Source organism: Cervus canadensis, chromosome 33 (assembly GCF_019320065.1).
Source record: "Cervus canadensis isolate Bull #8, Minnesota chromosome 33, ASM1932006v1, whole genome shotgun sequence".
In the NCBI taxonomy this organism is placed as follows: domain Eukaryota; kingdom Metazoa; phylum Chordata; class Mammalia; order Artiodactyla; family Cervidae; genus Cervus; species Cervus canadensis.
Window position 1 is genome coordinate 29,621,660 of NC_057418.1, and position 18,670 is coordinate 29,640,329.

The 18,670-nt window shown below is 52.9% G+C and overlaps 1 protein-coding gene across 1 annotated transcript in view; it reads left to right on the plus strand.

Annotated features, from left to right (window-relative positions):
* TULP4 (TUB like protein 4) overlaps window positions 1–18,670 on the plus strand; it is a 202,002-nt gene that overhangs the window by 179,776 nt on the left and 3,556 nt on the right. Inside the window, exons 8-14 of the mRNA XM_043457022.1 lie at window positions 2,895–3,119; window positions 4,120–4,354; window positions 7,194–7,338; window positions 10,060–10,204; window positions 12,165–12,258; window positions 13,390–13,533; window positions 15,886–18,407. Of these exons, the coding sequence (XP_043312957.1) occupies window positions 2,895–3,119; window positions 4,120–4,354; window positions 7,194–7,338; window positions 10,060–10,204; window positions 12,165–12,258; window positions 13,390–13,533; window positions 15,886–18,407 (3,510 nt within the window). The remainder of the gene's footprint in view (window positions 1–2,894; window positions 3,120–4,119; window positions 4,355–7,193; window positions 7,339–10,059; window positions 10,205–12,164; window positions 12,259–13,389; window positions 13,534–15,885; window positions 18,408–18,670) is intronic.

Genomic DNA, 18,670 nt, shown 5'->3' on the forward strand with positions numbered 1-18,670 from the left:
TTTTAGAGGACCCCATGCAGTGCACACAGATAGTAGAGTAGTGGGAAGCTTTGGGCTCCAATCACAGGCATTGTCCTTGTGTCCACGTCCATGGCTCCCTCGTGTCAGGCCTCTGCTGAGTCTTCCTCCAGGGACGCCTTCTCTGCCCCCTGCCTGAAATGACCTCTGCTCTTCCTCTGGCCCCTTATCGTACTGCTGTTGCTTGGCAGTATTGTCACCATCTGACGCCGTCAGACCGTCCATCCCTGTCACAGAGCCCAAGACCCTCCTGTCTCCCCTCCTTCCTCAGAGCCTCAGCCCCATGAAGCAGGGATGCCCAGCAGGTGTCCAGCCCACTACATCCACTTCACAGGGACTCACTGACGGGCTGATGACAGCTCCTGGGCGAGTGTGATTGGTAGATGCACGGCGTGTATCCTGTGGCAGCAGGAGGCGAGGTCAGCAGCTCCTTGGCGTCTCTTCACCTGCTCTAAGGGGTTGAACCTGGCTGTTGACCATCTGTGATGCCATGGCCAGGGAGGTGAGGGAGCAGACTCCGCCCCCTCCTCGTAAGGGCCTGGTGTGTGCCACAGAGAGAGGGCAGGCTAACCGTCCACAGCTGCTCCCCGAGCTCCCTGTGGACGTCGCACGTCTCCAGCCTGGGGACACCTGTGTCTGTCCAGCCTGCTCACCACAGCACCAGGTTCCCACCGCACTGATGCTCCCAAAACACAGCTCAGTGTCTCGTCTTGTGCCTCAGATTTATGTGCAAAATACCTACACAGATTAAAATCTGAATATTATCAACTCCACACCTCTAGCTTTGGTTCTAAAAATAGTCATTTTCTGCAGTTTGAGAAAGCGATGAAGCCTACAGATTTGCATCTGAGTTTTTCCCTAGCAGACGACAGCTGTTCAAACAAAAACATCATCTGTGGGAGGCATGTATATCCAGGTTTGCTGGAAGAGAATATTGGGCAGACACAGTCCTCTTCAGCTGCAGCTGATCCTGGGAGGGGGGGCGTGCCTGGAGAAGACATGCCCCGTGCGTGAGGCTGGGTTGGGGGAGACCAGGGAATGCCTGTTCTACCTACAGACGGGGCCCCAGAAATCGCTGAGGGCGAGGCCGCTGAATCAAGGCGCCCCCATGCTGTCTGTGGGCATGACCACCCTGTCTGTGTCTCTGCCGCCGCCTTGACTCCCGTGCTTTCTGAGACAACACAGCACTTGTAGTGAGGGCTCTGTAGGCTGGGACACAGTGAACCGCACACGAAGGTGAGCACCAGCGGGAGATGAGCCTTGTAAAGAGGAGGATGACATGTGAGACCTGTGCAAGTATACACAAGGTATAAAAGCGTTTTGTTGTGTGTGTTAGTTTTCTTATTTATTTCCAGCTTTATTACGATTTATTTGATATGAACACTTTGTGAGTTTAAGGTGTACAGGGTGTGGATTTGATACACTTAATATATTATAGTGTGACTAAGCATGGTTATGCTACTAAAAGAACTTTTGTCCTAAACTGCACTAATGGGGAGGTAGTTGCTGATGCCAAGAAGTTTAGAGGGGATGTTTTTGTGTGTGTTGTCTGCCTTGTCTTTGGCAGTGATCATGTCTTGCTGTTAGTTAACCGTGTCCTCTGTTGGGTCTGCCCTCTGTGAGAGATCCTCTTATAAGGAAGGAGGCCCATCTTGGAAGTAGTCTGAAGCCCCCAGACTGAGCACCAGGCCCCATGGGCCTCCTCCAGGGGACCGCGGCTGTGGTCCCACGCTGCGGCTGCCCGGCCTTGCTGTGATGGCAATGAAAGATGAATTATCTTCAGCCTTGCATTTTGTTTTGAATTTGAAACCAGAATTAGCTGACCCTGGAGGCTGTTTTAAGCTAGTGTCTTCATGTGTTCCTTTTATCTCGACGATTGTCACTGAAGTGTCATGAAGGTTCTCCTCCTATCTGTTTCATATGCAAGATCTGGTGTCCCCGCTTCTGATCCTGGCAGCCTCTCAGGACTCCATTAAGTTAGGACTCCATCTGCCTGGATAGGAAGGAGCAGATTCTCTCGCTGCTTCTCCATCACAGCCCTCCACCTCTTTCTTTCTTCCTCGGCTGATGGGACCCCTGAGCTTTGGATTTCTTTTCCCCAACACAACCGGTTTCTGACTCCCATGTTTAGCTATCATCCTCTCTTTTCAAAGCAAGTCACGTCCACAGACCCCTAGAGCAGCTGCCACAGAAACGATGTTCCTCTCTCTGCCCTTTCCTGCCCCATCAGCTCAAAGATAGCTGAGAATCTGTGCGTTGTCACCTGTGATGGGTCCCAGAAGCACTGTTATCTTTTGTCTCCTTTAATCCTCACAACCCCTATTTTACTCATGAAAAAGTACTAGACTTCCAGGGTTATATAATATTCCCCCGGTCACAAGCTTGTGACTTGAATCCAGTGTTGACCTGACTCTGAAATGCTCCTTGTCAGGACCAAAGTGATGAACCATCTGGTCTACTTCCTCACTACTCCTCCAAGCCTTGGACTGCTACTGGTTACTTAAGGATCCAAGTAGTCAGGGCCTCAGTAAGGAAAAGGGGTTACTGTACCCCAGGCTAAGTGCATCCCCTGGCAGAAATGTCATTATATAAAGCTCAGGTAGGTTTTTTGTCACCAAATTTAATGAGATAATCCATGTGAAAGAATTTTGTAATACTGTTCTGGTGCTTTGGGCTCTGGCCTGGGGACCTAACTGCTATTCATCGACAGTACTGACTCTTATCATATGGATTTAATGTTCTCTATTGTGCTTTTTAAAACCAACATGCTACAAATCTGTGAGATGACTTTGTTTTGCTCGACACGGGGTGCGTAACCTTGGTTTGCTTTCCCAAGAGCCCAGGCTGACGCTCGCCCTCCCCCCCCTCCCCGGCAGCGCCCCATCGTCTCCATCTGCTGGGGACACCGGGACTCACGGCTGCTGATGGCATCGGGACCGGCCCTGTACGTGGTGCGCGTGGAACACCGGGTGTCCAGCCTGCAGCTGCTGTGCCAGCAGGCCATCGCCAGTGCCCTGCGCGAGGACAAGGATGTCAGCAAGCTGACCCTACCCCCCCGCCTTTGCTCCTACCTCTCCACTGCCTTCATCCCCACCATCAAGGTGAAGCGCCCCCCCGCCCACCTCCTCCTCCTCCTCCCCCCTCACCCTGCCCGCCCGCCCCCAAAGGACTGCGGGGAGGAGGGGTGGGGTCAGGGAGATGGGCGAGAGTCTGCAAGCAGAGCACCAGTCAGGCAGCGCCCAGAGTGCGCCGTGGTCCTCCCTCATGTGGTACACCCCTTGCGTCCGTGTCCAAGGGGGATTGGTCCTGGGTGATGGATGTGAGCCTCTTGTGGCAATGGTAGCATCCCAAGCCTGACTGCCGTGGCCCTCCCAATGACCAGTCTGTCCGTTCAGTCCTGACTCACTGGCAGCCGCTGCTGTGATCCCATGTGTGAGAGCAGGGCACGTGTCCCTGGAAGTCAGGTAGCTCTTCATCCACGGTTACGGGAGTGGTCAGGGTCGAGCCCCGTTCCATCCTAGGGTCTGCTCTCCTCACCCCTGTGCTCAGGAGGCCGACCCCCCGTAGCACTGGCTGCCAGCTGTAACCTGGCTGTAACCTGGGAGCTAGTCTGTTCTTGGAGTGGGTGGACAGTGCTGCCAGTCACTGTTTAAAGGCGGCTTTCCCTCCTACTCTCTGGGCCTGCCTCTGCTTCTTAGGTTCTTTTCTATACAATATTCTCTTTTTTTTGTTTTCTGTCTTTGCTTCTAAGTATCACATTGGCTTGTTGGTTACTTTTTCTCTAAAACAAACCCCCCCACCCCCACCCCCACCCCCATACCCCCCGCCCACCCGGAGTTGGTTTACAGTCTCCTTTCTGCAGTAGCGATTCTCAACCCTGGCTGCACATTCAAGTCGCCAGGGGAGTTTTGAGAGCATGCCTGTGCCCAGGCCTACCCGCAGGTTCCAGTTCCAGTGTCTGAGGTGGGGTCCTGGCTGAGGTCTCTCTGAAAGCTCCTGGGAGAGTCCCATGTGTCCCCAGAGCCATGAGTCCCTGAGCCACAGCCAGTGCAGAGTCACCAGTGATGCCCACACGCTGTTCCTTCTGTGTCCTGCCTCCAGCCCCCAATTCCAGACCCCAACAACATGCGGGACTTCGTCAGCTACCCGTCGGCCGGCAGCGAGCGGCTGCACTGCACCATGAAGCGCACAGAGGATGACCCGGAGGTGGGCGGCCCATGCTACACGCTCTACCTGGAGCACCTGGGCGGGCTGGTGCCCATCCTCAAGGGCCGGCGCGTCAGCAAGCTGCGGCCTGAGTTCGTCATCATGGACCCACGGACAGACGGCCGATCAGGTGGGGCCCTCTCCCGGGGCACGGCGCCCCGTGCAGAGGTGGGGCCTGTGGATGAAACGTGAGCCGGCCTCGGCTGGCGAGGAGCATCCCTGAAGCCACTCCATTTCTCTGTTAAAAGTTAAGGCTTCTCTAAATGCTCCTTCTTCCGGGGTTGTGACAGCATTCCGTAGGGCTCTGTGGGGTCAGGGCTGTGATGAGAGGCAGCCAGCAGCTGCCCCTGCGGGTTACTTACCAGGTGTTCACTGAGGACCTTATGTGCTGTGGAGACAATCGGAAGGTAGTAGTGGAGTGCTGTCTCTGCCCCTCTCAGAGGGAACAAGAGAATTAAAGCTTCTGAACCTTTAGCCTGTTCAACTTCCCTCTAGAATCTTACTTCTGCCCCTCGCTCATCTACCATTAGCTGCTCTAGCTGACTGCCGAGAGGAATGTCCCACTCATCCATGGAGATCTAGCATGATGGGCCAGCCCTTCCTTCCAGGAGCTCCCCCAGACTGGTCTCCGTGGGTATACTCAGGTGCTCCCTGCCACAGTCCTCCCTGGAGCCTCCCTTTCCCTCCTCCCTCTCTCTTCTCCCTTTGGACGGACTCTCCCCTGCGCCTATCCTCACAGCTCTATTTGGGACACACATAGTTTGTCTGCTTCCACGGCTCCACAGCTGGAAAGGAATTTTGCCTCAGTGTGAGTTTTACATTGCCTTTCCTCCACATCTGACTTAGATGACGTTTACACAGGACCTTGGGCTTTAGACGAGAGTGTTGATGCTGGAATGAGGCTGAAGACTTGGGGGCTGTCTGGACGGGGCGAGTGTATCTTGCACGGGAGAGTGACAAGAATTTGAGCAGGGCAGCAGGCTGGGGTGCTGCGGACTGTGTTTGGAGACAGGGCTTTTAGGGGCAGTTACGATTGAAGGAGGCTGTAAGGGTGGGGTCCTAATCCAGTAGGACCGTGGCCTTGGAAGGAGGAGCGAGGTCTCTGGTCTCTCCACACGCCCTGTAAGGACACAGTGAGGAGGGACCATCAGCAGGAAGGAAGATCGCCCTCACCAGAACCTGATCCTGCTGGCATGCTGATCCCAGACTTCCGGCCTCCAGACTGAGAAAGTAAATTTCTGTTGTCTAAGCCCATGTGAGGTATTTTTGCCATAAGCTTCACTCCATAGACACCTTTGCTCTGAGCATTTTCGCTGTGAAAAAATAACTCACTGACACTTTGGTTTGACAGTTTGGTTTCAGCTGGTTGAAATGGCAGTAGTGTTAGGAGATGGGCCCTTGAGGAGGTGCTTAGTTCGAGAGGGCAGGGCCTTTATATCATGAGCTCAGTGCCTTATAAAAAGGGCTGCAGTAAGATCACCGGCCCCTCCTGCCACATGAGCTCACAGTGAGAAGCCCGGAGTCCACAACGCCGAAGAGGGCAGGACTGGAACCCAGCCATGCTGGCCCCCTGACCTTGGACTTCCAGCCTCTAAAACTGCAAGACTTGATAATTTCTGTTTTTTATAAGCCACCCAGTATGTGGTATATTGTTATAGCAGCCCGAACAAACTAAGACAGTAGTGAGAAAAAGAGCAAGTGGTGAATCCCATAGCAACGGTGAAATCCTGGCCTGCACAAGTAGGTCAGCGTTGAGTGGATGGTGTGTTGCAGAACTTGCTCAGGTCAGTGGACTGGCTCTGTGCTCAGGAACACGTGGAAGCGTCTTGTGGACTCACAGGGGTTTCTGAATCGTGGCCAAGCTTCCTTTGATCCAGAAATAGTTTATAATTATCTAATTATAGATAAAGCACTACTCAGGGCAGGTGATGGGGCTTGAATGCCCAGCACTGGGGCTTGCTGGGTGCAGAAGTTGTGTTTCCCAGTCTGGACAGCAGTTTAAGGCTGCGGTGGTGACGCAGATGGGGCATCAGTGGCCTCCCTGCCCGGCTGTTCTGCTCTGACTCTCATGGCCTCTGATAGGCCCCTGTCCGCAGGTGTCACCTCCATGTGCTCAGAAACCTAGAGACTGGTTTGAATGAACAGACTCATCCTTGTAGATGTAAGTAACCCTTTTGAACGATCAGATCTCTCATATTCTAGAAATAATTTCATTTGGCCTTTTTATTACTTTGCCAGGTAATGCTCTTGGAGTCCAAGGGATGAGGAGGTCAGCAAAGGAGAAGGATATTTTGGGGGAAAAGTCTAACGTGAACTCCATCCATTCTGTGGCTTTATGATCGCCCACTCCCTGCACGTCACCTTCGGCCTGGGGCCCCACGTCTCTTGCCTAGTGGCCGGCTGGGTCCCAAACAGGCCCCTCCGTGGAGTCCACAGCTGCCGCTCGGTGTCCTGCTGCTGGAGTCCTCTTCCAACCATTGCTGAAAGCAGGCCTGGAACCCACGAGGGGGTCTTCCTAGGTCCCGGGTCAGCAGCAGGCCCACAGGGGACACTGACGGGGCTGGGGGGCCTTGAGTCAGCAAGCCCCTTGCATGGCCTGGGTTCCAGGGCTGCTGAGAGCCTGCGTGGACTCGGACCTATGCTGGGGGTATCCTGTGGCGCAAGACTTGCATAGCCGTTTTGGCTCCAGCTTTCCACACAGTAAATGGGGCCAGGCTGTTTTGTACATTCCAGAGGCATTTTAGTTCATACCCACGTTGATAGGAGTAGAAGTAATTACTCACTTTTGCTTAGAAACTGGAATAGAATGAAAATGTAGAAGGAAAACTGTCCTGCTCCTTCCTGTTTCAACCTCTAGACTGAAAATGATGGCCTGTGGAGTCAGTCTGTCCTCTGGTTTCCAGTAACAACCACTGCTGGGGGCTAATCGGCGTCACTCCCCTAAATGTTGTTGCTCGGTGTCTCACCAGATGAAATCTATGGAAACAGTTTGATTTCCACCATGATCGACAGCTGCAACTGCTCCGACTCCAGCGACATTGAACTGAGCGACGACTGGGCTGCCAAGAAGTCCCCCAAAGTCTCCCGAGCGAGCAAGTCCCCCAAACTCCCAAGGTAACCGGGACGCGTGGGAGCGTGCTCCCGCTGCACGTCTCTGGAGGTGTGTCAGGGGTGTGTGTCCGTGCCAGAGTCCTGCTGAAACCTACGGCTGAGGGGCACAGGCAGCGGGCGTGCCCGCCTTTCATCCAGAAGGCCTGCCTGCAGCTGTTCCAGCTTCCCTCATCCTCTCCTTTGCGACAGAAAAAGGAGTCCAGGAGGAGGTCTGCAAAGCACGCAGAACTTCCAGGGATCAGCACCAATGGTGGGTGCCATGGGGGTCACAGCCAGGGAGCTTGTTTTATCTTCCACTTTGAGAAGAGTAAGGAAGAGGGTTTACAGTGTATGTAACATGTTAAAGAGAATGTCAAATTGTTGTTGTTCAGTTGCCCAGTCGTGTCCAACTCTGCAACCCCACAGCCTGCAGCACACCAGGCGTCCCTGTCCCTCACCATCTCCCAAAGTTTGCCCAAGTTCACATCCATTGCATTGGTGATACCATCCAGCTGTCTCTTCCTCTAATGTCTTCTTATTCTTATGCCCTCAATCTTTCCCAGCATCGGGGACTTTTCCACTGAGTCAGCTGTTTGCATCAGATGACCAAAATACAGGAGTTTCAGCTTCAGCATCAGTTCTTCCAATGAGTATTCAGGGTTGATTTCCCTTAAGATTGGCTGATTTGATCTCCTTGCAGTCCAAGGGACTCTCAGAAGTCTTCTCCGACACCACAGTTTGAAGGCATCAATTCTTTGGTGGTCCAGCTCTCACAACTGTATGTGACCACTGGGAAGACCATAGCCTTGACTATGGACCTCTGTCGGCAGAGCAGTGTCTCAGCTTTTCAACACACTGTCTAAGTTTGTCATAGCTCTCCTGCCAAGAGGCAAATGTCTTCTGATTTCATGGCTGCAGTCACCATCTGCAGTGATTTTAGAGCCCACAAGAAGGAAATCGGTCACCACTTCCACCTTCCCCTTCTATTTGCCATAAAGTGATGGGGCCAGATGCCATCATCTTAGTTTTTTTAATATTTAGTTTTAAGCCAGCTGTCTCACTCTCCTCCTTCACCCTCATCAGGAGGCTCTTTAGTTTCTCTTCGCTTTCTGCCATCAGAGTGGTATCATCCGCATATCTGAGGTTTTTGATGTTTCTCCCACCTATCTTGATTCTAGCCTATAACTTATCCAGCACGGCATTTTTCATGATGCGCTCAGTGTGTGGATTAAACAAACAGGGAGACAGCAGACAGCCCTGCTTTACTCCTTTCTCAGTCTTGGTTTATGTTTTACTTTTGAGAAGAGTAAGGAAGAGGTTTACAGTGTATATAATGTGTTAAAGAAAATGTCAAATTTCATGCCTATAATTCTGTAATGGGGGAAAATAGTGAGCTAAAAAATAATAATCCTCAAGTTTGTCCTAAGGAATGGCAAAACACTGAGAGTATATGGAAGGGCCTATATTGTTATAGATAAGAAACCGGCACTCCCCGTCCCAGCTCCCTGACCTGGACACCGATTTCCTTAAACGGTGCATTGATCCTCACTAAGACTCTCACCTCTATCTATCCTCTAACGTTCCTGGGTGTTGTGGCCCTCCTTCCTGCCATCTCCCAGTGAATCCCCCCACCCGGCAGCCAGGCTGGTTGTCTTCAACACCAAGCTTTAACCAGCTCCATCCTCCTCAGCCCTAGATGTCTTATCAAGTCCTCAAGCCCGTAGTGAGGCTCAGTGCTTTTCCTTCATAGAATGCCATCAGCCTTACCATATTCATCTTTATAGTACTGTACTCTCTGGGGCAGATTGGCATTAAACACATGTCCCCCATGTCATAACCACGGAAACTGAAGGAAAACTTTAGATCTGATAGTTTAGTTAAATATAGTGGCGAAATGCTAGGTCAGTCTGTTGAAATCCAAACATCATGTGTGTTAGGACCTGTGAAGTTGTTATGGCCTTCAGGTGAGAAATAACTCTTCCCACCCGCCATTTTCCCCAGGATTAATTTTGTAAACCCTTGGCAAGAACACATTTCTAAACACACTATTTGTTGTTGTTGGTTAGTCTCTAAGTAGCGTCCAACACTTTTGCAACCCCTTGGACTGCAACCCACCAGGCTGCTCCATCCATGGGATTTCCCAGGCAAGAATACTAGAGTTGCCATTTCCTTCTGCAGGGGATCTTCCTGACTCATGAATTGAACCCATGTCTCCTGCACTGCAGGTGGATTCTTTACCACTGAGCCACCCGGGAAGCCCACTATTACTAGAAAGTGAAAGTTAATTCTCAAGTGAAAGTGTTAGTTGCTCAGTTGTGTCCAACTCTTTGTGACCTCATGGACTGGGACCTGCCAGGCTTCTCTGTCCCTGGAATTCTCCAGGCAAGAATACTGGAGTGGGGTAGCCATTCCCTTCTCCAGGGGATCTTCCTGACCCAGGGATCAAACCCAGGTTTCCTGCAGTGCAGGCAGATTCTTTACCGTCTGAGCCACCAGCGAAGCCTCAAGTAAAAGTTCCTTACAAATGAATCACTTGATCTAACTGCAGTTTATTTTTAAATATATACTATTCCACATACAATTTTGTCCTTTCCTCACGTTCATAAGGCAAAAAAGCAGGTGGAATGGGCTTGATTAAATTAAGAGCCCCGCCCCTGAGAGTGTGGCATCCACGGGGGCTGCTCGAGAGTGAGGAGGGCCAGGGGGCCCACTGGTGGGTGCCTGACCCCGGCCTGGTCTCTGCAGGATCAACATTGAAGCCCGGAAGTCCCCCAAGCTGTCGCGTGCTGCTCAGGAGCTCTCCCGCTCTCCTCGCTTGCCTATGCGCAAGCCGTCCATCGGCTCACCCAGCCTTGCACGGAGGGAGTTCCCCTTTGAAGACATCACTCAGGTATCAGAGCCCCGCTGCCCTCCCTCCTTGCACGTGTGTGAGGGCGGCTAAGCCCTGGGGACCATCTCCATGCCTGGGACGGCAGCCCCTCAGGGCCCTTGCTGCCTCTTTGTCCCACTTGGCCTCCCTCCCACCTCTGGGATCCCTGCAGCTGCCACGAGAGCCTTCTCCAAGGCAGCTCTGCGTGAGACATCTCCTCACATCCACCGCAGGACCCCCTAGCCGCTCCTGACCCCTCAGTGACTCCCAGTGTCCCAGGACCCCAGCCCCGGTCGCAGCCCCACAGTCTGGCCGGCCTGGCCCCCTTCACCCCGGAGTCACTGCCTCGCGGTTGACTGCCCTCTTCCCACTTTCTGCCTGCATCTCCCTTTCAGTGGGCCTACCTTCTTGTCTCCTCCCCGTGGTTTCTGTCTTCAGGTTTCCAGGTATAACCACCTCTGTCCAAAGCCTGCCTTCCCTGGCTTAGCCACAATAAGCCCAGTGCCTCCTATTGATGCTCCCTTATCCTTTCTCGGTGACTCCCTTGTGTGTGAATAGCTACAAGCCTTATCTCCTCCCTTGGGTTATAAGCTGAGTGTATGTGTGTATACATATGTGTGTATATAGGTTTTTGTTTTTAGCTATAATTGATCTACAATACTATTGTTAGTTCCTGGTATACAACATAGTGATTTGGTATTTTTATACATTTTTAAACGGTCACTATGATAAGTCTGCTTACTGGCTGTCACCATACAAAGTTATTACAATATTATTGACTATATTCTCCATGCTGTACATTTCATCCCTGAAAGTATTTATTTTGTAACTGGGGTTGTAGCTCTGAATCTCCCTTAACCTGTTTCACTCATCACCCTCCAACCCCCCACTGCCACCCCCCAGCAATCACCTGTTTGTTTCCCATGAATCTGTTTCTGTTTTGTTATGTTTGTTCATTTGTTTTGTTTTTTTGCAGTCCATGTATAAGTGAAATCATGCAGCATTTGTCTGACATATTTCACTTAGCATATACCCTCCAGGTCTATTCATGTTATAGCAAATGGCTAGTATTTCATTCTTTTTATGGCTGAGTAATATTTCAGTGTGTGTGTAACATTTTACCACAGCTTCTTTATCCATTATCTATTGTTGGGTAGTTAGGTTGCCTTCATGTCTTGGATTTTTTAAATAATACTGCTGTGAACATTAGAAGTGCACGTACCTTTTCAAATTAGTGTTTTGAGGGTTTTCTTTTCATACAGTACCCACAAATGGAATTGCTGAATCATATGGTATTTCAATTTTTAGTTTTTTGAGGAACCTCCATACTGTTTCTCACAGTGGCTGTGCCAGGTTACGTTTCTACCAGCAGTGTTGGAGGGTTCCCTTTTCTTGAGGAGCTGGATTTTATTTTATCTTTATTATTGCCTTTGTACCTGTGTGCGCGTGCACGCGCACACACACACACACACACACAGCCTATGTATCTGTGTGGTTTGGGGCACAGTGATAACTTTTAAAATATTTTGAAATTTAATCAAATGGAGAAACAGATGATCGGGTGGTCTCAGGACACACGGGTATCAGTGCAACTGATGTTTCCAGGAGAAATATCAAGGCTAACAACAGAGTCAGAGCTTGGTACCCTTGTGGTTCAAGTGACCGGGCAAAAGGAGAAGTGAAACAAAGTGTGCCCAAGTCACTTTTGTGACCTTTTAACCTCCCCATGCATGGACACGCTGGGATCCATCCACCCATTGCTCCCGACCCGAGAACCACAGCCCGAGAGCCAGCGTCTGAAAACAGGGCGGTGTGCTCTCTTCAGCGTCTGGTCTGACACGGTGGACTCACCCAGAGAGTGAACGTTTCCATCAGTGGCCACCAGCGGCTTTTTAAGTAAAAAGCATTCGCATTCTTACTTCTTAAGTGGTTGATAGAAAATATGCAAACAGACTGTGATTCTTCTTCCTTTTTCCCACAGCACAACTATCTCGCTCAGGTCACGTCTAATATCTGGGGAACCAAATTTAAGATCGTGGGTTTGGCTGCTTTCCTGCCAACCAACCTCGGTGCAGGTAAGCACTGCACCCCCATCGGAACTCAGACTCTGGAATCAATTTCAACCTCCAGTGGCCTAAACTAACAGTGAGCTCTCATGACACCGAAAGATTAGCATGTATTTTCCCTCCAAAGTTTGACTCTAGCCACCATGATTTAGTGAAGAATAAAATTATTGTTCAAATTGGTTTTGTTTTTTTTTTTTGCCAGTGGTACTTTCATTTTTTTTTTATACAAACCCTAGGTGATGAAAATGACAAAAAATAGCCAAAAGCTCTGATAGGTTTTCTGGTCATTTTGATTTCTGGCCTTTTACTGTGGGCAGATTTTGGTACCAGTGTCTTTAGGAACGAGGCAAAAGATACTTCTGAGGAAAGTCAAGAAGAGAGCATTAGAGGCTATAAGAACAAGTTGGCTGACTGTTAGTGCAGTTCTTAGTGGTAAATCTTTATAGACTTTTTCGAGGACCAGTTAAATGTCATGTCTGTTGGAAGATTGAGACATTGGAGAAAATGGAACCAGGGGAGGACAGAGCCGGGCAGGAACCCAGAGCTTCTGGCTCTCTCTGTACCCAACTCAAGTGAGTAGCTCTGCCTGCTCACGTTTACTCGGCCCTTTTATAGAAAGCATGTGGCAGTTCCCTGTAAGTCTCTATCCTGATGTTTAAAGTAAGTCAGACAAGAATTCAGTCCTGAATAAAAGCAGAATTTGATTCCCCGAGCTTAGCATTGTGGCTATCATAACTATTTTCACTAAATTATCCTTCTGATTACAAATACGGTTTTTTAAAAATAAATTTATCATACCCAGCTCATTCCAAAACAGAATTTGTCTTTAACATGTGAAATGTGTGTGGTTCTATAGACAAACGACTGGCAGAGTGATTAGGCAATCTGTTGTGTAGACCAAGAATTTTTTGTGTCCGGCTGTTTGTCATGCCCGCGTCCACGCTGTGTCCGGGTTAGGGGTTGGCGGTCTTGTGTCTGGAAGGGCTGCCCTTGGGCCCTGGGCTCTGCCTGCACGAGATCTGTCTTGTGATGGCAGAGCTGCCGTGGCCCTATCTCCCTTCCCGCGAGGGGCCCTGCTGGCGCGCTGGCTGTCCTCTGCCACATCTCTGTTGACTGTGCGTCCCCCCTCCTCCCCACCAGTAATCTACAAAACCAGCCTCCTGCATCTCCAGCCGCGGCAGATGACCATCTATCTCCCGGAGGTTCGGAAGATTTCCATGGACTACGTTAATTTACCTGTCTTCAACCCGAATGTTTTCAGTGAAGACGAAGATGACTTGCCAGGTGTGTTCACGCATGTCAACTGGTTTGTCATGAGCCCACACCCTCTGTTAACGGTGGGAGGACAGAATGGTAAGTAGCTGAGGATTCCAGCATGTCAGGTGTGCCTGCTGACATGGTTTGGAAAAGGTACAGCTTCCTCAGTCAGGGTGGAAGGTGTGTGAGGTGTCGCAGGAGAAAGGGCACATCCTGTCGCTGGTGTGGGGAGGAAAGAAGCCACCAGAGCAAGGATGATTGCGGGGCTGTGATGCCTCTTGTTCACAGAGCACGTCCACCATCTCGTTATCCTCACGGTTTTCCTCTTGGTCCCGTGCCTGGATAAAGAGATTATTAACAGGACCAATCAGGACTCAGAAATCAGAACTGAAGCCCAGTCTCACCGGCCCTAGGCCAGCTCTCATCCTGTCAGCCCCTGCTTAGAGAATGATGTCACTGACACGACCCTGTGCCCGCAAAGCCTGGTTTCTCAAACCTGCCCCACCCCAGGGTGGAAAACCTGTGCATTTCAGCTTTCCTCTCTCGCAAGTGCCGTGCAGGGCTCTGTGCCTGGAAGCCTGGTCTGAGTTGAAATCAGAAAGGTTTTAAAATTCTAGTTTACAAATTTGAAATATTTGTAGCATCTCAAATTAATTTAAGTGCTTTCTGGTCAGGGGACCCTATTTTGATTATTAATAGATTAGAATGATTTATAATTAGTCTGCCAGTTACTCATCTGTGACTGTTCTCAAAAAAGCCTGCCTGCAATTATGTAAATACAGGCTCTGAAAAATCTCTGGTTTCTGATCCAGAGAAACCCTGCATGGTTCACAGACTTCTGTCCCTGGTCGTTCTCGAACAGAGGGGCTCTGCTCCTCCCCACGAGGATCAGGGCGAGGGGCTCTGATCCCACCTCAGGCCCTGAACGTGGGGACTCGCTTGACTTCTCTCAGCCTAGGTTTTTACCTCTAAAGCAGTGGTGCTTGCTCACGGTAGCCACCTCTGGTTCTCTGACGGCTTCTCTCTCCGAGTGGTGGAGCAGATGTTATCAACTCACGCAGTCCTGATGGGCACGGTCTTGGAACCAGCCACAGGAGCCTGCCGTTTGGTGAGGCTGCACACATTTGAGCATATAGCCCAAGTCCTGCTGTTCACAGCCTCGGATATAGGAGTGTCTTTTACACTTTCCCCGTGTTGGCTTTCGTTCTCCTGGAAGGTGACAGATAGAGCTCTGTCTGACGCTCAGCTGTGGTCATAATTGTCTGCGGTTCCCTGTGGATGAGGGACTTACACTCAGTGCTCAGGACGTGACAGAGACCCTCCTTCAGCGGGGAAGACACCTGCCCTCAGAGTTCCATGCAGAGGGGAGAGCATCTGGAAGAGGAAGCTGAATAGAAAGAGTAGTTTTGAGATGGGGCCTGGGTTCGGGCAGCCAGGAGGTCGTGCTGTCTCACTAGAGCACCCAGTTGCGGGGAGAGTCTGCTACAGGAGCTGAGGGCAGGCTTGGCTTTTCATGAACCAGCTGGCTTCATGCTACAGTCCTGGTGAAAGGTCAGCCAGTCTCTGCGATAAGCTGCTTAAATTCTGTTTCCTGCTCACATACTAGCAGCACTCACAGGCCTGCAAGAGCCAGCTTGGCACACTCAGTGAGCACTTTAGACAGGGTCATTCAGACAGGGGCCCTGAGCACTCGCGTGTGCTCTGCCGATCATCGTGCAGATGCACGCTCTGTACAAATAAGACACATGTACAGGGTTTATTCAGTGTGGCTCACCTTACATACCATTTGAAATGCTAAAAAGCAGATAAATTAGGAAATGACCCTTCCCCTCACATGCAGATTTGCTGGAAGAGTCTTTTCAGTGGTCTTTTCTGCTGCATTTCACATGGTTCTATTTACAGAAACTTAATCTATATACAAATACCAGACACCATGTGCTGCAGGACACGTCCTACACTGACCAGCCCATAACTCTGGAGAAATCTACCCTGAAGCCTAGGCATTGAGTCTTCAGTGGACTTTGACACCGTACCACTGCCCGCTTCCTGCACAAGAGTGGGCCCTTTTATCAAGATCACGAGTAATCAGCATCTTTAAATACCTTATTTGCCCTGGTGCCATTCAGGTACATGGTATTTATTGAAAAGCTCTGGCAATGCCCTAAGCTTATGAAGAACCCATCAGGGTCATCCTGCGTGACCTTCTAGAAACATTAGAGAAGTTCTGCATAACTTGTGTGAACTGTCTGGCTTTACTTAAGCAAACACACCTTCCTCTGTAGCCATTCCATTTGGTATGCAGGAGGACTGGGTGAGTTGTGCTGCCCCAGTTTCACGGCACTGTTTTGTAAGCAGCTCATCTCCCTAATTGCCTTCCAGTGACAGGAGCATCTGGTGTACCCGAAAACAACCCTCCCTGTACCGTGAACATCCCCATCGCCCCCATCCACAGCTCGGCTCAAGCCATGTCCCCCACGCAGAGCATTGGGCTGGTACAGTCCCTGCTGGCCAACCAGAATGTGCAGCTGGACGTCCTGACCAATCAGACCACAGCCGTGGGCGGTGCCGAGCACGCGAGTGACAGTGCCGCTCAGTACCCCGTGTCCAGCCAGTACCCCGTGGCCAGCCGCTACTCCAGCCCAGGCCAGGTGATCTTCGGAGGGGTGGAGATGGGCCGCGGCCTCCCCAACCCGCCTCAGCTCTCCCTGCCGCCGCCGGCCCAGGGGGCCATCCAGCTGTCCATACTGGACCACAGCGACCGAGACCACGAGCATCTGCAGAAGCCAACCAAGGCCCTGCGGCCAGTGCCCCAGTTGGCCACTGAGGGGGACGCGGTGGTGTTCAGTGCCCCCCAGGAGGTCCAGGTGGCCAAGATGAACCCCCCGCCCCCCTACCCCGGAACCATCCCCGCTGCCCCCACCACGGCGGCGCCGCCGCCCCCGCTGCCGCCCCCGCAGCCCCCGGTGGACACGTGCCTGAAGAAGGGCGACTTCTCTCCATACCCCACAGCGGCGCACTACCAGCCGCCCCTGGGCTACGAGCGGATCACCACCTTCGACAGCAGCGGCAACGTGGAGGAGGTGTGCCGGCCCCGGACGCGGATGCTCTGCTCGCAAAACACCTACACGCTGCCCGGCCCGGGCAGCTCGGCCACGCTGAGGCTCACGGCCACCGAGAAGAAGGTCCCACAGCCCTGCACCAGCGCCACCCTGAACCGCCTGACGGTCCCGCGCTACTCCATCCCCCCGGGGGACCCGCCTCCCTACCCCGACCTCGCAGGCCCGGTGGTCCCCGGCCGGGGCGCGGGGCAGAGGCCTGACGGCGGCCTCATCCACGCCACGCTGCGCAGGAACAACCGCGAGGTGGCGCTCAGGGCGGCGCAGCTTGGCGAGCCCCCGCGGCCGCCGCCGCACCCGCCCAAGCCCAAGGGCGCAGCGCCCTTCCCTGCGCGGCCGCCGCCTGCGCTCTACACCTGCAGCCAGTGCAGCGGCGCGGGGGGCGCAGCGGGCCGGCCGGAGCCGGGGGCGCAGCCTGGCGCTGGCCTGGCACACGCGGCCAGCACCTCCCCGCTGACCTCCCAGTCGTCCTACAGCCTCCTGGGCGCAGTTGAAGGCGCCCGCGAGCGCGCCGACTACGTGAACTCGGCCTTCACGGAGGACGAGGCGCTGGCCCAGCACTGTCCAGCCGACAAGCCACCGAGGCACCCGGCGCTGGGCGAGGCAGCCGTGGCCGTTAAGCGGCCGCCCCCTTACCAGTGGGACACTGTGCTGGGGGAGGACGTGTGGGTCCCTCAGGAAAGGACAGCCCAGAGCGCGGTGCCCAACCCCCTGAAACTGTCCCCTCTGATGGTAGGTCCGAGCCAGCACCTGGACATGTCCCGAGTGCCCTTCGTCTCCCCCAAGGCTCCCGCCAGCCCTACTGCCACTTTCCAGCCTGGCTATGGGATGGGGGTGCCCTACCCGGCCGGCTACAGCACCTCCCCGCTGCCGGGGGTGCAGGCTCCCTGCTCTCCAAAAGACGCCCTGGCCCCAGCGCAGTTTGCCCAGCCGGAGTCCTCCGTCGTTCTGCAGCCGGCCTACCCGCCCAGCCTGGCCTACTGCACCCTGCCTCCCATGTACCCAGGAAGCAGTGCCTGCTCCAGTTTACAGCTGCCCCCTATTGCCTTGCACCCCTGGAACTCCTACAGCGCCTGCCCACCCGTGCAGAACCCCCAAGGCACTCTCCCCGCCAAGACACACTTGGTGGTGGAGAAGCCCCTGGTGTCCCCCCCACCCACTGACCTCCAAAGCCACCTGGGGACGGAGGTGATGGTGGAGACTGCAGACAACTTCCAAGAAGTTCTCTCCCTGACAGAGAGCCCGGTCCCCCAGCGGACAGAGAAATTCGGGAAGAAGAACCGAAAGCGGTTGGACAGCCGGGCAGAGGAGGGCAGTGTTCAGGCCATCACCGAGGGCAAGGTGAAGAAGGAGGCTCGGACGCTAAGCGATTTTAATTCCCTTATCTCCAGCCCCCGCTTGGGGAGGGAGAAGAAGAAAGTAAAGAGTCAGAAGGACCAGCTGAAGTCGAAGAAGCTGAATAAGACGAATGAGTTCCAGGACAGCTCGGAGAGTGAGCCAGAGCTGTTCATCAGCGGGGATGAGCTGATGAACCAGAGCCAGGGCAGCAAGAAGGGCTGGAAGAGCAAGAGGAGCCTGCGGGCTGCCAGCGAGCTGGAGGAATTCAAGTGCAGGAAGGCCAGCGAGAAGGAGGACGGCCGGCTGGGCAGCCAGGGCTTCGTGTACGTCATGGCCAACAAGCAGCCGCTCTGGAACGAGGCCACCCAGGTGTACCAGCTGGACTTCGGGGGGCGGGTGACCCAGGAGTCGGCAAAGAACTTCCAGATCGAGCTGGAGGGGCGGCAGGTAAGAAGCCGTGTCCCCGGGTGCGGCCAGAACGCGACCTTCTGGTTGCGACAGATCTCTGGGCTTTGGCCTTTGAGGAGAATCACTCAGAAGGCCAGTGGGAACCATGGGAAACAGCTGATGTCTCTTAGGGTGGGGCCACTCAGGCCTCTCATTTTCAGTGTGCCTGTCACTATCTTATTTATTTCTCACCAAAATATCCTGTGTCCTGATTTTTTAAAGTCCAATTGTTCCTGCAAGACCCATGAGGAAAGTAGTAGGCA